Consider the following 19726-nt stretch of genomic DNA (forward strand, 5'->3'; position numbering starts at 1 on the left):
ACTCCAACCACCCCCCCCCCCTTCTCTCTTTTTCAAATAAGTTTTGTTCCGATTCCTCACATTATTGGTGATATGCCACCTGCATTTCATTTGTATAATTTGATTACTTCAGAAATGTCATTACCAGAAAAGAAAAAAAAAATCAAAGTCTACAGTCTCTATAATACAGAAATTTCAAAGCTTAGGTTTTGTTTTGTTTGTTTTCTTTGAGGGAGTTTATCAAACTCTGTAATTGATATAGGTGATGATGATAATATGAAAACTGCCAGCTTTGTAGCACACTTGAAATTAAATACTGATCAACCGATCATTGCGCTGCACATACAGAAGTGGATTTGTCACAACAAATTCAAGAGAATAACTTCTAACACGTGTTTAGAGTGTAGATACAGATTTAGGGGATGAAGAGCATAGTTCCTTTTGGCAGTGTATTCTACACTGTGTGTCCACAAAATGAGAAACTATGTTTACCAGCCCTGTGGCAAAAATCCCCAATTGAAAATGGCTGGGAGAGTGTAAAAGACATTGTGAATATTTAGGAACAAAGTCATAAAAGCACTGGAAAACTAACAAACATGTTTTGATATGCGTCTGTCTTGTTGACAGGCAACCACTGTGGGTGATGTCATGAGGAACCAATCTGAGTCGTGAGTGATAGTGGTGATGTATACTCGTGCTTGCCAGCTTCAAGCACAACACGAGCTGCTTGGTTTCCAATCCCCTGAAGTCTAGATTAGTAGCAAAACTATTCTCTAAAGAATATTCAGATTATCATTACAGTTGGTAATAATGGTTAGAATGTCACCTTCCATGCACATACAGTGGCATTTCACACTCTCGTATAACATGTATAGAAATGATAGTGTTAATGCATTTCTTGTGATAATGTGGTAGGAAGCAGAGTCTTTATACATTTGTATAAAGTAGATACATAGTAGTGGGTATGGATTCTAGTCATGTGTGTCTTTTTCCTGCTTACGCAAATGACCACATTTGATATATGAATGTCACATTTTTATACATTTATATCATACTTTGCTGTGCGCTGCACATGCAAACAAAAATAGATGAAAGAATGAATAAATGTGTGTGAAGATTGTGCTACCAAAAGCGGTGGATGTGAGTTGTGTCGGTGTGAAGGCATATTTGTTTCATGTCTTGGCTGTGCATATTAACAAGTTTAAGCTCCCTCTGTGGCGTGCTGTCACTGTGCATCGCAGACAGAAAATTCCATCTGTTCAGAGGAGTTCGATAACCCTTTTTACTTTGACAGTTCTCCAAGGCAGACAGAAGCCAGTGATAGACACCGCTGTACAGGACGCTTAACCACTGTCCCTATGGACGTGCTTGGTGAGACACCTCACCACACCTCACCACCCTCAATTATGTCTAATTCACCCTCCTAGATTGGCAAATTTAAACCTAGACAGTAAAATTAGCATTTGATAAATACGGTGCGCTGACCAGCTGTTTGAAATATCAAAGATTTTGGTGAAGTTTTCGTGGAAAAAGATGCCGCTACCAGCTCGTCAGTTTGCTATAAACATGCTTGCACTACTACTTGTAAAGAGGATTAGATCTTCAATCTCTAAATTTTTCATGTAGAATGCCTAGAGAAAAAAAAAAATATTCGTTTTAGTCGTATCAAGAAGTGCTTTACGTGCCTTTGTCGCTTGATTGGATTACTTGAGATAACTAGAGTAATTAATCTTGCAGTTGTTACATTTTCACTTCCTGCAAGCACTGTTTGTTTTCTGTGTTACTAAAGTAATTCCAATGTCACTTTTTATGGGCTGTCTATGGTTTATGTCTTGAATCAGTTACTACCCCTGCAAATGGTATCCGTGTCATATAAGCTGTAGAGGGAACACATTATCACATTGAAATATTCATAAGTTGAATGTGATTGTGTAATATAGATACATTGTAATAGTATATTTTGGAAACTTTTACATTATTTGTTCATGGCCGGTGCCAGATTTTCAATAGTGGGGGGGGGGGGGGGCACCTCCGGGTTTCATGAGCTAACAAGCAAAAAATGAAAAAACGCTCAAAGGTTTAATTCTATTTTTTTCTAGTGCCACTTCCAATGTAAAAAAAAAAAGTGGGGTGCCCAAAGTGGTGGCATCCTATGTATTCCCATCTACAAAAAACAAATACAAAACAGAAAAAAAAAAACACTTGTATGACTCTTGAGATCCCTAATTTTTGTTATCTTTGAACTTTGCTCCTTAGGTAGCTGGCACCACATTCCACAAACATTACTTGTTGTATGTTCATGACTGATGCTACAAGCAAATGATTTCTTGTGTGTATCTCCTTTTTTTTTTGTATGAAGAACCTTTGTTACAAAATACATGGCATTTCATCATTTATCCCCTCCATTTTGGGATAAACCATGAAGAAATACCAATAGGTATGTATCCTAGTACATTTCATGTCCTGCTATTTAAAGTTTGTGTGGCATGTCTGATCATTTTTCGTGATGAGGCAGTGCTAAATTGGTTTCTGTAATAGAGGAACACATTAATTTCACACTTGGCATAGGATCCTGGAAGGTGGAAGTTTTGACAATTTTGCTCTCAAGATTACTTTGAAGTAGTGGAATTACCATGTCATAACAAGTGGGTTTTTCTTTTTCCCAGTGCATTTGCGTAACATGTTCGTTCACATTGCTTTAGTTTCTTCTAGTTTTACTGATGTGTAAGAAGGAAAAAAAAAAAAGGTTTTTGGACAATTTTAAGCAGATGCAATTAATCAGCAGAGTGAATATGTCTATCATTTACTCATACCATCCCTGTCGCTAAATTCTAACTTATTAACATTTGCTGCTTTCTAGGCAGAAAGAAGTACAAGCTGAATCTTTCAGTCTATTTCAATCTCATTCTTATTGACATGAAAGTTTGTGAGTAGAGTGGGAATGTTTGTCATCTACAAAGCTAGCTCTCATAACTTATGCCATTCTAGTGAATTCCTTTCTTTTTATGACCTTTTTTTTTCTCCTTTAGATGCATAGGCTGACTCCTTTTGTTTTCATGTGTATACAAGATATGATGTATGGAAATATCAAAGCAATACTATCATCTTCAAAAGTCACATATCAAACAAAGGAGACATTTGGTATTTCTCTGACCTTGAATGTACTCTATATATCTCTTTTTTTTTTGGACGTAAAGATCCCTATTTTTTCATCACACCCAAGGGACAGGGTTCCCTTGTGTAGCAGAAAGTTGAGAGAGCATGTAGCACTTTTTTCGTATTCACTTCCTACTTCATGTTGCAATTGATGAATAAAAAAGAAAGAGAGTGATCTTTTGCTAATAGACAATGTGCAGATTATTGTAATTCTTAACACTGACGTAAAAGTGTTCAAGGTGTAATACTTGATAGTGTGATGAGATGTGTGCATGTGTAATTGATTTGAACAACCACTGCGCAGACACAGACACATACACGTGTATCTTGTGTGAATGTCTTGGTGATGAAAGCACGTCTACAGACACAATTATTTGATTCTGTTATCAATGGAAATTTACGTAAATTATGAAGATGTCTTCAGTACAATTGAACACACAAATGCTATATATATATATATATATATATATATATATATATACATGTATATACTGTATGTATATATATATATATATATATATATATATACATGTATATACTGTATGTATATATATATATATATATATATATATATATATATATATATAAATATATATATATATATATATATATATAAATATATATATATATATATATAAATATATATATATATATATATAAATATATATATATATATATATATATACATATATATATATATATATATATATATATATATATATACATATTTCAAAGAGTAATCAATGATAACATGAACACCTACCACCCCCAAAAAAAAAAATAATAATTATAAATCAACGAAACAAACTGTATAAAACTGCACTTGGAGATGCTGAGCAGAAAGAATAAAGAGATTTTTTAGCTAAACACAGTGCATGTATATAGTTTGAATTTTAGAGTACAGAGCATATAGATTTATGACACATGTGAACGTATACTCTATACGCCACATATTTCGCGAGTCTAAATTTTCACGAATCGGGACTTCCCGACAATTTCGCGAGTGGTAAGATTCGCGATCATGGAGTCCTGTACTGAATGGAGAAATATATATGCGTATGTCACATTCATATCGGTATTAGAGTCAATATTTTCACGTTTTTTAATTTCACGAATAGCAGCTGACTAGCGAAATTTGCGAAAATAAAAACCTCACGAAAAATTTGGCGTATACAGTATTTGTCCCATATCAATTAAAGGAGACCTCCGGATGATTTTCAGATTTTTTTCCATTTTAAAAACTATAAATTAGTTATACTGAGGACAGAGTTTCAGAATTTGTGATAATTGGGATGAATAATGAGAATATTTTCAAAATTTAGAACAAATTGCAATGAACAAGGATGATGACATGGCAGAGTCACAATAAGAATGCATGAGTTGGGGCTCAAGGAAGCAGAACAAAAGAAGAGGGCATGCATAGATTATACACAGGTGAGCTCGCAAGCAAGCGGTATTGTAAAGGAATTACACTGCTACATTTCTGAAATATGTGAACCTACTATGTCATCATCCTTGTTCAGTGTAATTTGTTTAAGGTTTTTCAAAGTATTGATTCTCTGCTCAAGAACCACACTAAATTCTACAATTCTATACACGCAGTTGTCGATTTATGTACTAAATAATGTGAAATTATGAAAATCGTCTGGAATGTCCCTTTAACTACACAAACTTGCTACTGTGTAGATACATTCACATACACACACATACACAATCGAACATTGCATTGTTCTGCCTGACTAGAATGTAACCCTTTGGGGACAGCACATTTCTGCACCAGGAATTTGACATGTACTCTCTGGGACATTTGGCTTCTCTGTAAAGCTGTGTTCACACCAAATCCGGCACGGGTCATGGAACAGGGTTTTTTGCTAAGGTGTGCCAAAAGGAACCATGTCTGATTCTGTTACAATATCACTTCCCCGCTAATAATTTTGTTAGAGAATTAATATTCTACTGTTGATTTTGTTGCTCTTGACTTTGACATAAGAATAACAGTTTTTTAACAGAACCAGACGTGGTTCCTTTTGGTGTACCATAGCAAAAACCCGGCCCGTTGCCTGTACCGTGCTCGGTGTTTTATAACGTGCCATAAGTTGACATCTCTTTCATCTTTTATTTTTTTAGCTCTTTGTATTAAGCGTTGTTGAAGTTAATAAACAACAAGTAACTTCATTACGCTTTCATTTACAGAAAAGAGATAGTGCCAGGTTATATGAAATGAAGGTGAATGTGGTATGGGGAACCTTGTTATGATTAACTGCTTGAGACCACTAAAATTTCTTCATTGTATTGGGCATCTTGTATCAGGGATACCGTATAAACAAAAGAAAATATTCTTATGTTATACTGCCTTAAAAGGGACGGGGTCAGTGAAATTACCTCGTTTTATTAAGTACTGTATCTCACTATATCTGGCCTTGTTATTACAATTGTACAAGGTTCTCCTGTAGTTTTGAGAATGTGAGTGTATCCGTAATTGTGACCTCCATGAAACTGACCCTTGATCTGAGAAGGACAGCATGCTCAAGGAAGGTGTTGTCTCCACAGGGTAACATCTCTCTCTATTTTTAATCGCGCTCATAAATGCGGCAAACGAGTCTGATCATTCAACCTTGTCCCTTTACCTCCCATAGGAAAAATTGCTATTTACACATAATCTTCCCTCTCACTGTGTCTTTTGTAGTGAGGCCTAACACATAAAAATAGCAAACACTACACACATGACACACACACACACACACATATACAAACAAACAAACAAATAATTAGCAGTGCTTGTTAGCAATTCTTGCTGACAAGACACGATTATTTTGTAATGGTAAATGGCAATGAGAAAACAGTGTAGTGCAATTCACTTTTTCTTACAAACAAAACGACCCCTTCAAAGAGAATTAAAGATTAATATTCACATTACAGCATGGTTATTATCATCATCATTCAAAATATACAAGTATATCATGACATTTCAGGCTCGTGTAGACAAAAAGTATGTCCTCACTGTAGAGAAACCATTTTACTTGTCAAACTCACAAGTAGAGACAGACAACTGTATGGGAAAGTTGATTTAATACACATATTTCATATAGAAATCTGCAAGTTTAATAGCTTTCACATGATGTCAAATAAGCCATGTATGTAGTAGCAACAATACTCGACTGTAGGCCACAAAATGAACAGCCAACAAGGTGCTGAGGAAACATGGAAGGTATAGGGAGGTATTTGGAACTGGCAACATTTGTTCATTGTACACTTTGCAACTTGATAGTAAAAAACTACAAAGAAATAAACAAATAAAACAAAACAAAACGAAACAAAAAAGAATACCATTCACAATAAGCACATGTTCCACTGAGACCAAAAAAAGAAACTGACTGATAGGTTGTCTTTTAAGACCAAGTTTGGCCTGCGTGAGGCATGGACTGAAAGTCATTCAGTGTGAATACAGTACAGATTTCGGCATCAAATCATTTGTTTGGGGTGTAGTATAAACTGGAAGCCATGTGGTGGATCCAATGATCATTATGCAATTCAATTCAATTCAATTCACTTTTTTTAAAACTAAAAACCAAACATATATCTGGGATTACATAAATCGCTGTAACATAAAAATACACAAAATTACATATGATTTTTTTTTTCTTTTTGGTGGGGGGGGGGGGGGGGGGGGGGGGCCTTAGGAAGCCAGGCTTGTGAAACCTGATCCAAAATTAACGCACTATAACCTGGTGTACATGGCATGCCTCTATGCACCCTGTACTGGCGGTTTATCCTTCACAGTTTTCTGTTTTGAGAGAGAAGAGAAAGAGAAATAAAGAACGAAAAAGATGTGCTGTTCACTATTATATAGAAAATGCACTGAATAAATTAAAGACAGTCTGGCACTCTTAACAATGATATTGTTCATGTAGAATAAACATATTTCTATTGTTTTTGTGCATCTCGACCTGCAATTCTGATAAGCCTTCAGATTTTTCAATATCATACAGACCTGCAGGAAAGTGTCATCTAAAGATGTTTTACACAGTGAACCTTGTAGATCAGAACAAAGAAAGTTAGTTCTTTTAGAATTAGGTCTGAATAAGTATCTCAGTGACTTGTTTAAGTTGTTTGAAAGGACTAAACAATACCAATGATTGCCGAAAAGAAAAATAATAATTACTACAGGCACGAAATCATCTACATCAGACAATTCACTCAACGTCTTAAGTGTTTTGCGCAATAGATGAACTTTTTCCTTGTTTCAGCACACCTGAGCATTATTTTAAGACTTGGGAGGGAACCAACCCAAATCTTGTCCCCTGGTATGTTCTTCGATGTCTTATGCAATATATGCTTCTCTGCTTTCATAATCATAAAGTGTAGTTCTTCCTTCCAAACATCGCCCAAATCCAAAGTCCCTTACAGCAGGTCACTTCCATGAAATTTTCCACCTCCTGTGTGACATCACAATGATCCACAAACATGGATGAGGAGCCACGCTTATCCCATCGCCTAGCAACACGACAATTTCCTCAAGGCAAGGCTGTGGATACCACGGCTGCTGTCTGCTCTACATAGGCCTGCCTGCTGCGCCATCTCAGCAGAGTCAGGACACCTTATAGGTGGGTTTTATATTAACTGCACTCGGTCTGAAAAGCTTATCACTGGATGTCGCATTCAGATGGATGCACAGATTCTCTCGATGGAGCCAGGGTTGCTTTCAGACAGGAGCTTGAGATGCAGTTTCCCCTCCTCACTTTTGGCTGGGATTAAAGAAACAAAGAGAGTAGGGGTATATAAATCATCAATCACACAGAAATTAAAATCAGCTGCAATATCTGACTATGCTGTTGTCTGTTTCATTGACAAGACTGTCTCCAAATGGCTGAATGGCCGTGGGCTTTAGAGCGCATACCTGCACATAAATGTTACGTGCAACTAGCTAGCCAACTATGATATGAGACTCAAATCACCTACAGATGGGGGTTCACCCCATAAAGGGATGGCATTCCATCCAAAGAGAACTAATTCATCACAGTCCTTCAAGACACAGACACTTCACTAGGTTTGGCCAGAAAGGCTCTTGAAGGCCCAGAACTAACCTCAACTTTCAGCTTAAGTCTTTCATATCACGACATTGCTTCCTAAAACACAAAGATACCTGGCACAAAATGTCAAAAAGAATAGCTTCCCCATAAATTCACAAGATGTAAAGCTTGTTTCAATCCTCTACTATAAACAGCAAACAAACAAACAAAGAAGAAACAAGGAAAAGTAGAAATTATGCGGTGCGTAACATATGTCCCCGCCGGAAGTAGCATTTAGTGGCAAAATGTACAATATAGGTAAACTAGAAATGTCGCTATGGCGACTGGTATGCCTCCGCCATAATGCATGATTCTCCTAATAGGTCTATACTCAGTAGTACATGTGGACAATGTGTGATTACATTTTCACAAAATTGGCAAATTATTAAAATGACATGTTTGTCACAAATGTATTGAATGTTTACCTTCCTTGACCTATGTTTAATTGGATGAATAGGAGAGCATGTATTTGGGGATTTAAGAACTTTAACTTGACTTTGACCATTTCATAAGTTTATGCACTGAGTAATTTTCAAGGTATGGAGAAAAAGCGCAATTTCTGTATTGAACAGTAAATTGTTATCATTTTCATCTGGCCTTTGATTTATAAGAGAAGCACTGTCAGGCAGAACATACATAAATTCAGCATGTACTAAGTTTCAAGAGAACTTGAGCCACTTCCGAGATATGGAGAAAAAAGTAAGTTCAGCACTTTCACTTGATCTTTGACCTTTTGACCTTTGACCTTCTTGGCAAAAAAAAAATCCCAGAGAATCTCTATTGGGTTAGACATGCATACATCAAGTTTTAAAAAAAATATATCCTGCTGGCATTGCATAAATATAAGGAAAATAGTAAGATTTTGAAGTATTGCCCTTGACCTTTGACCCCTGACCTTTGACCCCATGAACCCTAAATTCCCTAGATAACCACTGCCAGTCAGTAGATGCATATACACTATGTTCCATGAAGATACCTTGAACAATTTCCAAGATACAGAGAAAAAAAGTGAAATTTTAACATTTTACTTGACCTTTTGACCTTTGACCTTTTGACCTCATGACCCCAAACTTTCACCAGAGAATCTTAATTGGGTAGTACATGTATACACTAAGTTTCAAGAAAATATCTTCAGGCATTGCATAGATATGGGGGAAATAGTAAAATTTTAAGCATTTGACCTTGACCTTTTGACCTTTGACCTTGAGCATGTGCACCCAAAAGTTGATAGGCACAACTTCACCCCCTAATACACATACATGCCAAGTTTCATTAGGATACCTCAAAAGGTTTTGGTAGTTACCCTGTCCACAAAATTCATTACGGACGGACGGAAGGACGGACGGAAGGACGGACGGAAGGACGGACGGACGGACGGACGGAAGGACGGACGGACGGACGGACAACCCGAAAACATAATGCCTCCGGCACCACTTCGTGGCGGAGGCATAAAAATCAAGGTCAAAGAAGTCAAAGGTCAAAATTCTGTGTAGAAGTTTTGAAGCCCTCACCTAGTGCCATCACATAAAGCAAACGGAATCGAAATCGGGTTAGAAATGGCGAAGGAGTAGCATTTTGTAGCCAATGTACAATATAGGACAAAAATCAAGGTCAAAGGTCAAAGAAGTCAACGGTCAAAATTCTTTGTAGAAGTTTTGAAGCCCTCACCTAGTGCCATCACATAAAGCAAACGGAATCGAAATCGGGTTAGAAATGGCGAAGGAGTAGCATTTTGTAGCCAATGTACAATATAGGACGAAAATCAAGGTCAAAGGTCAAAGAAGTCAACGGTCAAAATTCTTTGTAGAAGTTTTGAAGCCCTCACCTAGTGCCATCACATAAAGCAAACGGAATCGAAATCGGGTTAGAAATGGCGAAGGAGTAGCATTTTGTATTCAATGTACAATATAGGTAAAAAACCAAGGTCAAACGTCAAAGAAGTCAAAGGTCAAAATTCTATGTAGAAGTTTTGAAGCCCTCACCTAGTGCCATCACATAAAGCAAACGGAATCGAAATTGGGTTAGAAATGGCGAAGGAGTAGCATTTTGAAGCAAAATGTACAATATAGGTCAATGGTCAAGGTCAAAGGTCACAACTGAAATTTTGTGTAGAAGTTTCAAAGCTCCCATGTAGTGCTATCACATAAAGCAAACAGAATCAAAATTGGCTCATAAATGACAGAGAAGTAGCAAATTGAACAGTTTGATCACACACGGATGCACAGACAGACGGACGGACGGACGGACAGACGGACGGACGGACACACACACGTACGGAGCCCGTTTCATAGTCCCCTGCTCGAACTCGTTCGGCGGGGACAAAAAAGCCAAATCTGAAAAGAGAACACTGCAGACACTGGACCAGAAATCAAACCAAAAGAAAATTGAAATTCACCCCAAGATTTAGTACATGGGCTTACAATCTGTTTTCACCAGTCTCTTAAACTACAAGCTCAGTAAGGAGCTTGAAGTTCCTCACAAATGATTTCTGTGCTTTGAGTGCCATCTGACACAGAAAACCCTACAGCCTTGTACACACTGTTCAAAGTCCCTGGCACAGAAAGGGTTAAGATGTGGTCACTATGCTCACCTTCATCAAACTGTATCCAGTTCTTGCTAGTGTAATACTGCATGCAGCTCTCAAACTCCTTGTCACTGTAGTTTTCTACGTGGACAGGAACAAATGGATCCAACCACTCAAAGCCCTGGACAGAAAAACAAAAAGAGTAACAGTACATACAGAAATGAATGAATAAATGAATGCAAAAATAACATCACTGAAAAATAATGATAATGATGAAAATAACAATTATACTTCTATCATAGTTATTATCATTGAACACCATTCTTTGTCTTTTGCCATTTCACATCAAGGTAATATGCAACATATACTGTTTTTTAGATGGTTACATTGTATGATTCTTTATACTTCTATATACTTATGGGAATTCTGGTTTCATATAGTTTGATAACCATGTCCTCACATGTACAATGACTAGTACGGTACATTTGAATAGATATGTCAGTTGACTGCAAACCTCTTCTTTTTTTTTCTCTCTCTCTTTTTTTTTTTTTTTTTTGTTGAGGGGGGTCAACTTAAAGGAACTGTACAGTTCTGGTTGAGGTGAGGATGAAGCTTTTAACGTTTTGCGAGATATTCAGAAACCACTCGATGAGATGTCAAAGAGCATGCAATTCTACGGGGAATCAAAAGTTTATTTGATGAAAATTGGTTTTGAAATGGCTGAGATATCCAAAAACAAGGTGAAACAAAGAGATCCTAATAAAAGGCGTGGCCTGCCGCCTTCTTTTTTCTATTCCAGGTTACAAACTTGTAGCAGAAAAAAGCTGCTGAAAACTGCTTATCCAATAGTGGCAAGCCAATGGAGTAAAATGGAGTCAAAAGGGGCCTGAGCTTTCGATCCTAGCAGAATCTTCGTCAGAGGCAAAATGACCCAAAATTACAAAATTACCCAAAGTTACAAAATTATCACCAATGACCATGTAGAGTGAGGAGAATGCACAGAATGCTCATATCAGAACTTACTTCCTTCTGGAGCAGATAGAGAGGCTTGAAGTCTTCCTTCGGCATCTTATAGGAGTTATGCTGATCCACAGTGGTGATGATTGCTCCATTTGTCTGTGATGTGATATTAGTAAGGAGTGATGCAATAATGTGTACAATGAGGAAAACACCGTATTCAAGTGATACATATATAGCAGTCCCTCAAGTCTGTACCGCGCTTTTTCAAATGGAAAAATATAGTATACTGTTCAGTCTCCTGCTGCAAGCACAATGTCTAGTCAAACTGAAATAAAATGTCTGTGAAGCTAATGTGCGATATCATCTATCAATGTACCCCAAATTACAGACATACTCAAAAAGAATAACTTTTGTTCCTTTTCTATATTCCTCATTCATCTGAACTTACACTTTATAATGCCATACTGGACCATCAAAAATGTGAACTCAAAATTTGTGGTGGGACATTTTTTTTTTTCAGATTTCTGCTCAACCCTAAACTATTGCTAAAATACCAACACATGAATATTTTGGGGGATATCAAATAACTAAAGAATATAATCTCATTTGAAGCTTACTGAAATTGAAAAATCAATCGCACTAATGTTTTCCACTTTTAGAGAATTGAAGTGTAGAGCGGTGGTGGAAACAATTCAATTATTTTTAGACTGCACTCACCCAGTTCCCTTTCAGAGCTTTCTTGAAGTGATGGTGCATTGTTAATTCTCTGACTGGGATCTGAAACAAAACAGAACACAGATGATTGAAAACATGTATGACAGCATCAACTTACTCACTGCTGTCCTGAAATATGATATACTGTAAAAGTGGAAATTTTTGCGGTGTGAAATTTTTGCGCATTTCACGCAACCAGAAACTAGCGCAAAAATAAAAGCACGCGAATATTTTTGCTTGCTATACATTCCTGTGCGTGATGTCTTGATTCCGCGGAAATAAAAACACGCGAAACTCTTCTTACCAGGCCAAGCGCGAAAAATTAGTCGCGCGAAAATATCCACTTTTACAGTAAGCATATTCACAAGACTGTAATCATATTAATGGAAATCTATTAAAATATGTAGTTATCAGATTCCATCATATCTACATACTGTTAGTGATGCTTGTTGAAAACCCCAAACAAGGCCTTCCGAGACCACAAATCCCCGTTGGCGGGGATGCTATGATTCAGTAAAATATATCAAATACATTCCAGTGACACTATAAAACTTGTCACAAATTACACACATTCCAGTGACATGAAAGATGATGAGAGAACGAAAGGAGGAAAAACATATTTGTGTTGTATGACATAAAACAGGGCCGACACAAGTTTTCCATATCAACATGGCAATAAGTCAAAACATATAAAGGTGTTTACCATCAAAGGGTGTTGCATTTACTTTTAAGTGTACATGCATGTAAAAATCACTTTGCACTTTGGTGAAAATCAAGGATAATTTGACCATTCTGAACAGATATAAATCTTTACGTTAGGAGAGATGTTATTCCTTGAGAAAGAGTCTGTTGTAATCTCTTTCTCATCTCGACAACACTGAACAGGAGAGTTTGTAAGACACCCTCACATAACGGACAGTACTCACAATGTATCCGCCAGGCTTCCTGATGTTGGTCACCTCAGCAAACAGGCCGTTCACACTGTGGATGGCGAGGATCAGGCGATACTGTCCAGAGCCACTCTGCTGCTGGAGCTCCTTGAGGACGACGCCAATCACATCTGTGGCATTCTTTGGACGATTCAGTCCCTGCAAATTATAACAAAGGCAGACAAGATGTGGTTGACAGAAAAATGAACCTAAAACAACAACTAATGCAAAAACTAACAACAACAACAACAACAACAACAATAATAGACTAATTTAGACACAAAGATGACAAATCCATATGAATTGGCTGGCCGAGGGTAAGCATGCAATTGATGTTAAATTTGCCATTTCTTATTTCATCGGAGGCTTCTATGTATCCAAATCATTACACAGGTGGGCAGAAAATCGGAATAAGGCTGTCACTCTGACATGGTACTACAGTGTCACATCTTGAGTGCCTTTTAGAGAGTGAAAGTCAGTCCAGCTTCTTAAAACAACAATACTTGCCGCAGAAACGTGAATGACATCTACATGTCTTAGATTTTAAAAAGAACACCTGGAAACCTTGCCAAAGTAACCAATCACTAGACAAATACAATTGTTCACTTGCACGCTTTAAAAGAGAAATGACAAATCAATAACATTTTCAACAGAGGAGTCAGCAGATGGAGACGACTTACTTGGTCTACTACTGCAAGGAGCGGTTGTCCCTTCTCTGTCTGTTCTCGTTTACTCCATTCATATCTGTCACTTGTCTTGAGCTGCAAAAAACAAACAGTAGTACCATGGTAACAATTTTGAGAAAAACTACATGTTGACTTCAAAAACACAATTGGTTGCAATGGTGAGTGTGGTGGCAATTACGTTGCAAGCTCTCTTTTATCATTTTGCAGCTTGAGAAGGGACTGATAAAAGGAAGCAAAGTTATAGGAATTGTTGTCCAGGAGGGAATGGAAAGGGAATATGAAAGGATGAATTTGGTTTCCTTTACATTCAAATGTGCAACAAGAAAATATGACTTCACCTTGCTATCATGCGTTGTGTTCACAAGCCTTGTGTGTTTCAATTCTTACACCACCCTCTTTCCAACAGATACTAAATAAATTCCTAATATGTTTGTTTGTGTTTTTTTTTATCTAATCAGGGGATAAAAATGCCCTTGATCAGCCAGGTAAGACTGTTTTTCAGAAAGGCTGTGAATACAGTGTTACCAAAAAAAAAAAAAGTTAACAAATCAATCAAAGCAAATTATGTGCACTAACTCTATTCTGTTCTGAAGCTGTGTATGCTGAATTGCTTCTGATTTCTTTGCAAAACCTTTCCCCTACTCCCCCCCCCCCCAAAAAAAAAAAAAAAAAAAATTAGTAATAATAATCCTTAAATAAGGATTAACAAGCACAACAATAATCAAAATACACTGCTCAAATACAATGCCAGCTTTTACAAATCTGTTTGTTGATACTTGACAAAATATGAACAAATACAATAATGTAGACTCAATCCATCTTGCTCCTGAACGGACCTGCTTGAGAAAGTTCTCATTCCTGGACCTGAAGTGCTTGAGCCAGTCTGTGGACAAGGCGGGCTGGTCATACATCCCCTCATGAGACACAGAGTCAAGGAAGTCCCACTTGTTGTTCACATTCCATGCATTGGCTGCAAGACAAGAGTAAGGAACATACAGGCAGAGAGAAGCATTTTTGCCATGAAGCATTTTGCCCTATATTTTACCAATAACATGCCGTTACCATGGCAACGCACTTTTTGCCACTGCGGAAATATGTGTCTTGCACATTAACATATTCAGATGAACATCTGTACCTAATTTCATAAAAATTGATCTCAAACTGTGGGAGGAGTTCGCGACGCAAGATTTGTACCCATTTTTGCCCATAATATGCCGTTACCATGGCAACGTACTTTTGGGTACTGTCAAAAAATACGTCTTGCACATCTACAACCTAAGGCACACATCTGTGCCAAGTTTTATGGGAATCGGTTGAAAACTGAGGAAGTAGTTCGCGATGCAAGATTTGTACCCATTTTTGCCCATAATATGCCATTACCATGGCAACGTACTTTTGGGTACTGTCAAAAAATACGTCTTGCACATCTACAACCCAAGGCACACATCTGTGCCAAGTTTTACGGGAATCGGTTGAAAACTGAGGGAGTAGTTCGCGACGCAAGATTTGTACCCATTTTTGCCCATAATATGCCGTTACCATGGCAACGTACTTTTGGGTACTGTCAAAAAATACGTCTTGCACATCTACAACCCAAGGCACACATCTGTGCCAAGTTTTATGGGAATCGGTTGAAAACTGAGGAAGTAGTTCGCGACGCAAGATTTGCAACGGACCGACCGCCCGACCGACCGCCCGACCGCCCGACCGACCGTCCGCTGATTCCTATATACCCCCTTCAAACTTTGTTTGGCGGGGGTATAATTAGCCCACTGATATATTTCAAATCATCATTTGGAAGAGCCTTTTGCACAAAAAAAAAAAAGAAAAACAAGGAGCTAAAATTCATACACTAGCATAATATCACATACTAATATATTAGCCAAAAACTTCCGACTATCACTACATTTACCATCATTATCATTTGCATCATCATGCCAACCAGAGCCACATATGCTACACAATTTCCATCAAATCTGTCATCACCGACACCAATTTTATTATCATTATCATCATCAACATCATCATCATCATCATCATCATCATCATCATCAAAATCAACATCACCATCAACATCACCATCAACATCAACATCATCATCATCATCAACATCATCATCATCATCATTATCATCATTATCATTATCATCATCATCACAAACATCATCATCATCATTGCAAACGCTATGCAAATGCCCTCTCTCACACTCTCTTGTTGGTGTCTTTTCTAGTTTGATAAGTTTGATAAGACGGTCACTGCCTCGGACATTGTCATACGTTGTTGCTGTGGTTGTTGTTTTCTTCATCTAAAGTCTATATACCTGAGGGGACATGGACGATGAGGTAGCCCTGGTTGTGACAGAAGTGGAGGAGGTGGTTCAGGCACACGGTCTTCCCACTGCCCTTCCGGCCATACAGAACATACTTGACCGGCGGGTTGGTGAAGTCCGTTCGGCGCAGGTGGTCAATGATCTCCACGGCCGGCTTTCGCACCATGAGAGAGGCTTCTTGAAAGGGCCTGATCTGTGTTGGAGAGAGAAAGACAATGAGACAGACAGACAGACAGACAGACAGAGAGTGAGAGAGAATATGGTTCTGTTCCAGATTCATTACAAGTCCTCCATCTACAAGCATGGCAGGAACAAGACCTACAGTACACGTCAACAATCTGAGTATGCACATTTCCGCTCAGTTTCATAAAAATAAGCAACAATGCAGATGCAGTATATACTCTTGTTTTCCTTTTTCACCATTTTAATTACAGAGAAACATGAATTATCCCTTTTATGGCTATTTATGTTGCTTATTAGACATTTATTTCATTCCAAAGAGAGGCAATTCAGACTTTTCAACACTAGTAGGAATGTTAAATGTGTTAACTCTGTACACAAATGTTGATAGAAATGATTGAATACTTATCACTCCTCTTACTAACACACTTATGTTTGATGACAAAAGCAATAATCTCATGAACGGCAAAATAAAATCAAGTAAAATACGGTTCCCACAAGATAGGTCCATACAGTACGCCTATAGTTGTAACCAAATACAGATGAAAAAGCATGGCAAAGTTGTAAGTAAATAAATAGGCATGTATACAAATCGTCATCATACATGACAGACTTACCAATTTCAGCCATCTTGAAGACATACCCACAGGGAAAAGGGTCTCGACATCTTTCCTCGGGATGGTGTAAAACTGACCAATGTGGCTAGCATTGTGGTTCACCTTTTGGAACAGAATTCATAGATCCAAAGAAAAATTTGATTTGAGGACAATGTCTAACAACACTTCTGATAGTATACATCTTTTGCCTACACACAAACATTCCAGATACTTTGAATGATGCTTTGAAGTGAACTTGATGGTGGTCTTCAAACATTGGTACCATCAGTGGCATTAAAATGTCACGGTTAAGAGATATTGGAAGATGGACGAGAATTGCATAATTATAGAAGGAAGGTGCCTATTCACTTTTTCTTTTGTGACAGCAAATTAATACTCTAGTTGGTCCAGGCAAGTGGGCAAGTATGTTTGTAGCACCCTGACCGGCAAAAGAGGAAGGGTTTGGATTTGTGGTTATTATCAATGATGCTCTCCATGTATTTTGGTACCGACATCATCACAGGTGGTATAATTAACAACTTGAGGTTGGGTTCAAGGGCCACATCCTTGATAATCATCAATTCCTCAAGATAAAGTATGTGATGAATGATGAAGACATAAAAACAACTGCCTTGTTTCATATTTTCATTCATGATAGTAAACTCACAGGATTGCTCTCGGCTGTCCTGAAGTCCTCCCTCTGTCCCTGGGGAGGGGCCGAGAGGGCGGGATCCTGGAGAGGCGGGGTGTCCGTTGGCCCAGGAGGAAATGTGGTAGCTGATGACAGGCATTTCACACCTCTCCTCTAGAGGGCAATCAGGGGAAAGGACAAACTTTTTATTCCTGGCTCACATTCAAGGTTAAAAGAGAGCACAGGGTAACATGTAGATCAGATGGGAAATATCAACTGGAATATAACATTATTGGTTTTAGCAGGGGTGACATTTCCCTTCTTGATTCGGAGCATTTTATCACTTAAGATATTGATGAAATGAAATGGAAAAGAAGAGTAAATTTTGTCGCTACTTGAACTGAAAGGAGCATAAATTCTGACCTCTACAACTTAATCATGTGTACAAAGTACTGTAACTCCATCAAAATCAAGAAATATGGCAAACAATCATTAATCTTCATCTAAACTGGTTTGAAATGGAACAATTTCAGAAACTGCTTTTAACTAAGTTGATACTTAAAAGTTGATTCTATGTTCTGTGCTAAAGAAAGACAGCAAAGAAATTCAGTTTTGGCCACCTGAAACAATTCTACAAACTTCATTTCATCAGGTTTTTTGGTCTGAATGTTCTTGACAAGATGTGTCCTAAAACCACCAAATTTCACTTGCAGCAGCATTACATTATGTATCTGAACACTAGCTATCATATCATAGGATACAGACAATTACAAAAACCCTATATTGTACTAGAAAACCATACATAACTGCACTTTAAATACACATATGTGGTAATCATTACAATATTCTGAAAGAAAATCAAAAAGCAATAAACAACAAAATTAGTCTAGTACAGAATACTGAAACCATGTACCAATACTCACATAAATAGTAGTGGTCAGCATTCTTGTGGTGGCCGGATACATTTTGATCTTACCTGCACAAAAAATAAAAAAATGAATTACCAGTCATTCTCACTGCAGTCTTACTCATGGCTGCATATTGATACTTTATATGTTGCTAAGATATCCAGCAGGTAATCCACAATACCAAATACAGTCAAACCTGTCTATAACGGCCACCCAAGGGAAACGACAAAAGTGGCCGTTATAGACAGGTGGCCGCTATAGACAGGTTATCCAACTATATGTGTGCATTGCCTATACATGTAATTGCCTATACATGTATCATTGTTGTATACAATGTACATCTATAAGTACTTAGTGCACATGTACATGCGTATGTATGCACACGTGTGTTTCATGCATTGAACAATGCCGGCGTTTATGAAATTGTTACACAGTAGCATGTTGTACAGTCGTGAAGAAAGCTTAACACTAGCGTATTATCATGACCGAATAAGTGATGAATGCAGCGGTGGCGATCACTGAACATTGCCCATGAATGACTGGCACGGCCACAATCCAGAAAAACACGCTGAATTACCGGGTCTGTGGCCGCTATAGACGGGTTAAAATCTACCGAGGGAAACGAAATTTGTGGCCGCTGGCCGCGTTAGACAGGTGGCTGCTATACACAGGGTCTTAAACAGGGCTTTTCTCTCGGGGGGATTTTTCAGTGGCTGCTATAGACAGGTGGCCGCTAAGGCAGGTTTGACTGTATGGCAATGCATGCTCAGGAATGGTAAACTATAATGCCCATATTGCAGAGACTCCAACCCCAAGCACCTTCTGATCTGGAGATTCTCCCGCCTGAAACCCCTTGCAAACGGGAGACTCCAACTTGATGTGCGCGAAGCGTGAATTTCTGTGCCGTCAGGGTCCAAGCTTTATGGTTCTAGATGCCCTCTCGTGATATCTCAGGCTTATTTTTCAACATACGATGACACTTAGTAAGATATCATTTCACGCGGGAGACACAGAGCCAGGGCGGGAGAAATTGAATCTTAAGCAGGAGACTGGAAGATCTGGCAA

General features: G+C 37.9%; 1 protein-coding gene across 1 annotated transcript; it reads right to left on the reverse strand.

The window, feature by feature from the left end:
* Nucleotides 1-7794: 7794 nt before the first annotated feature.
* On the reverse strand, nucleotides 7795-18718 carry LOC139741918 (small ribosomal subunit protein mS29-like). The gene is made up of 11 exons (XM_071652490.1): nucleotides 18677-18718; nucleotides 17790-17927; nucleotides 17144-17245; nucleotides 16338-16539; nucleotides 14854-14987; nucleotides 14012-14092; nucleotides 13329-13490; nucleotides 12406-12465; nucleotides 11752-11844; nucleotides 10795-10909; nucleotides 7795-7880 (listed from the first exon to the last, which is right to left on the reverse strand). Exons 1-11 carry the CDS (start codon nucleotides 18716-18718, stop codon nucleotides 7795-7797), a joined length of 1215 nt encoding a protein of 404 aa, XP_071508591.1.
* Nucleotides 18719-19726: the final 1008 nt, after the last annotated feature.

This window comes from Diadema antillarum, unplaced genomic scaffold (assembly GCF_040938485.1).
Source record: "Diadema antillarum isolate AM-2024a unplaced genomic scaffold, OU_Dant_1.0 seq00000962_RagTag, whole genome shotgun sequence".
NCBI classification, from domain to species: Eukaryota; Metazoa; Echinodermata; class Echinoidea; order Diadematoida; family Diadematidae; genus Diadema; species Diadema antillarum.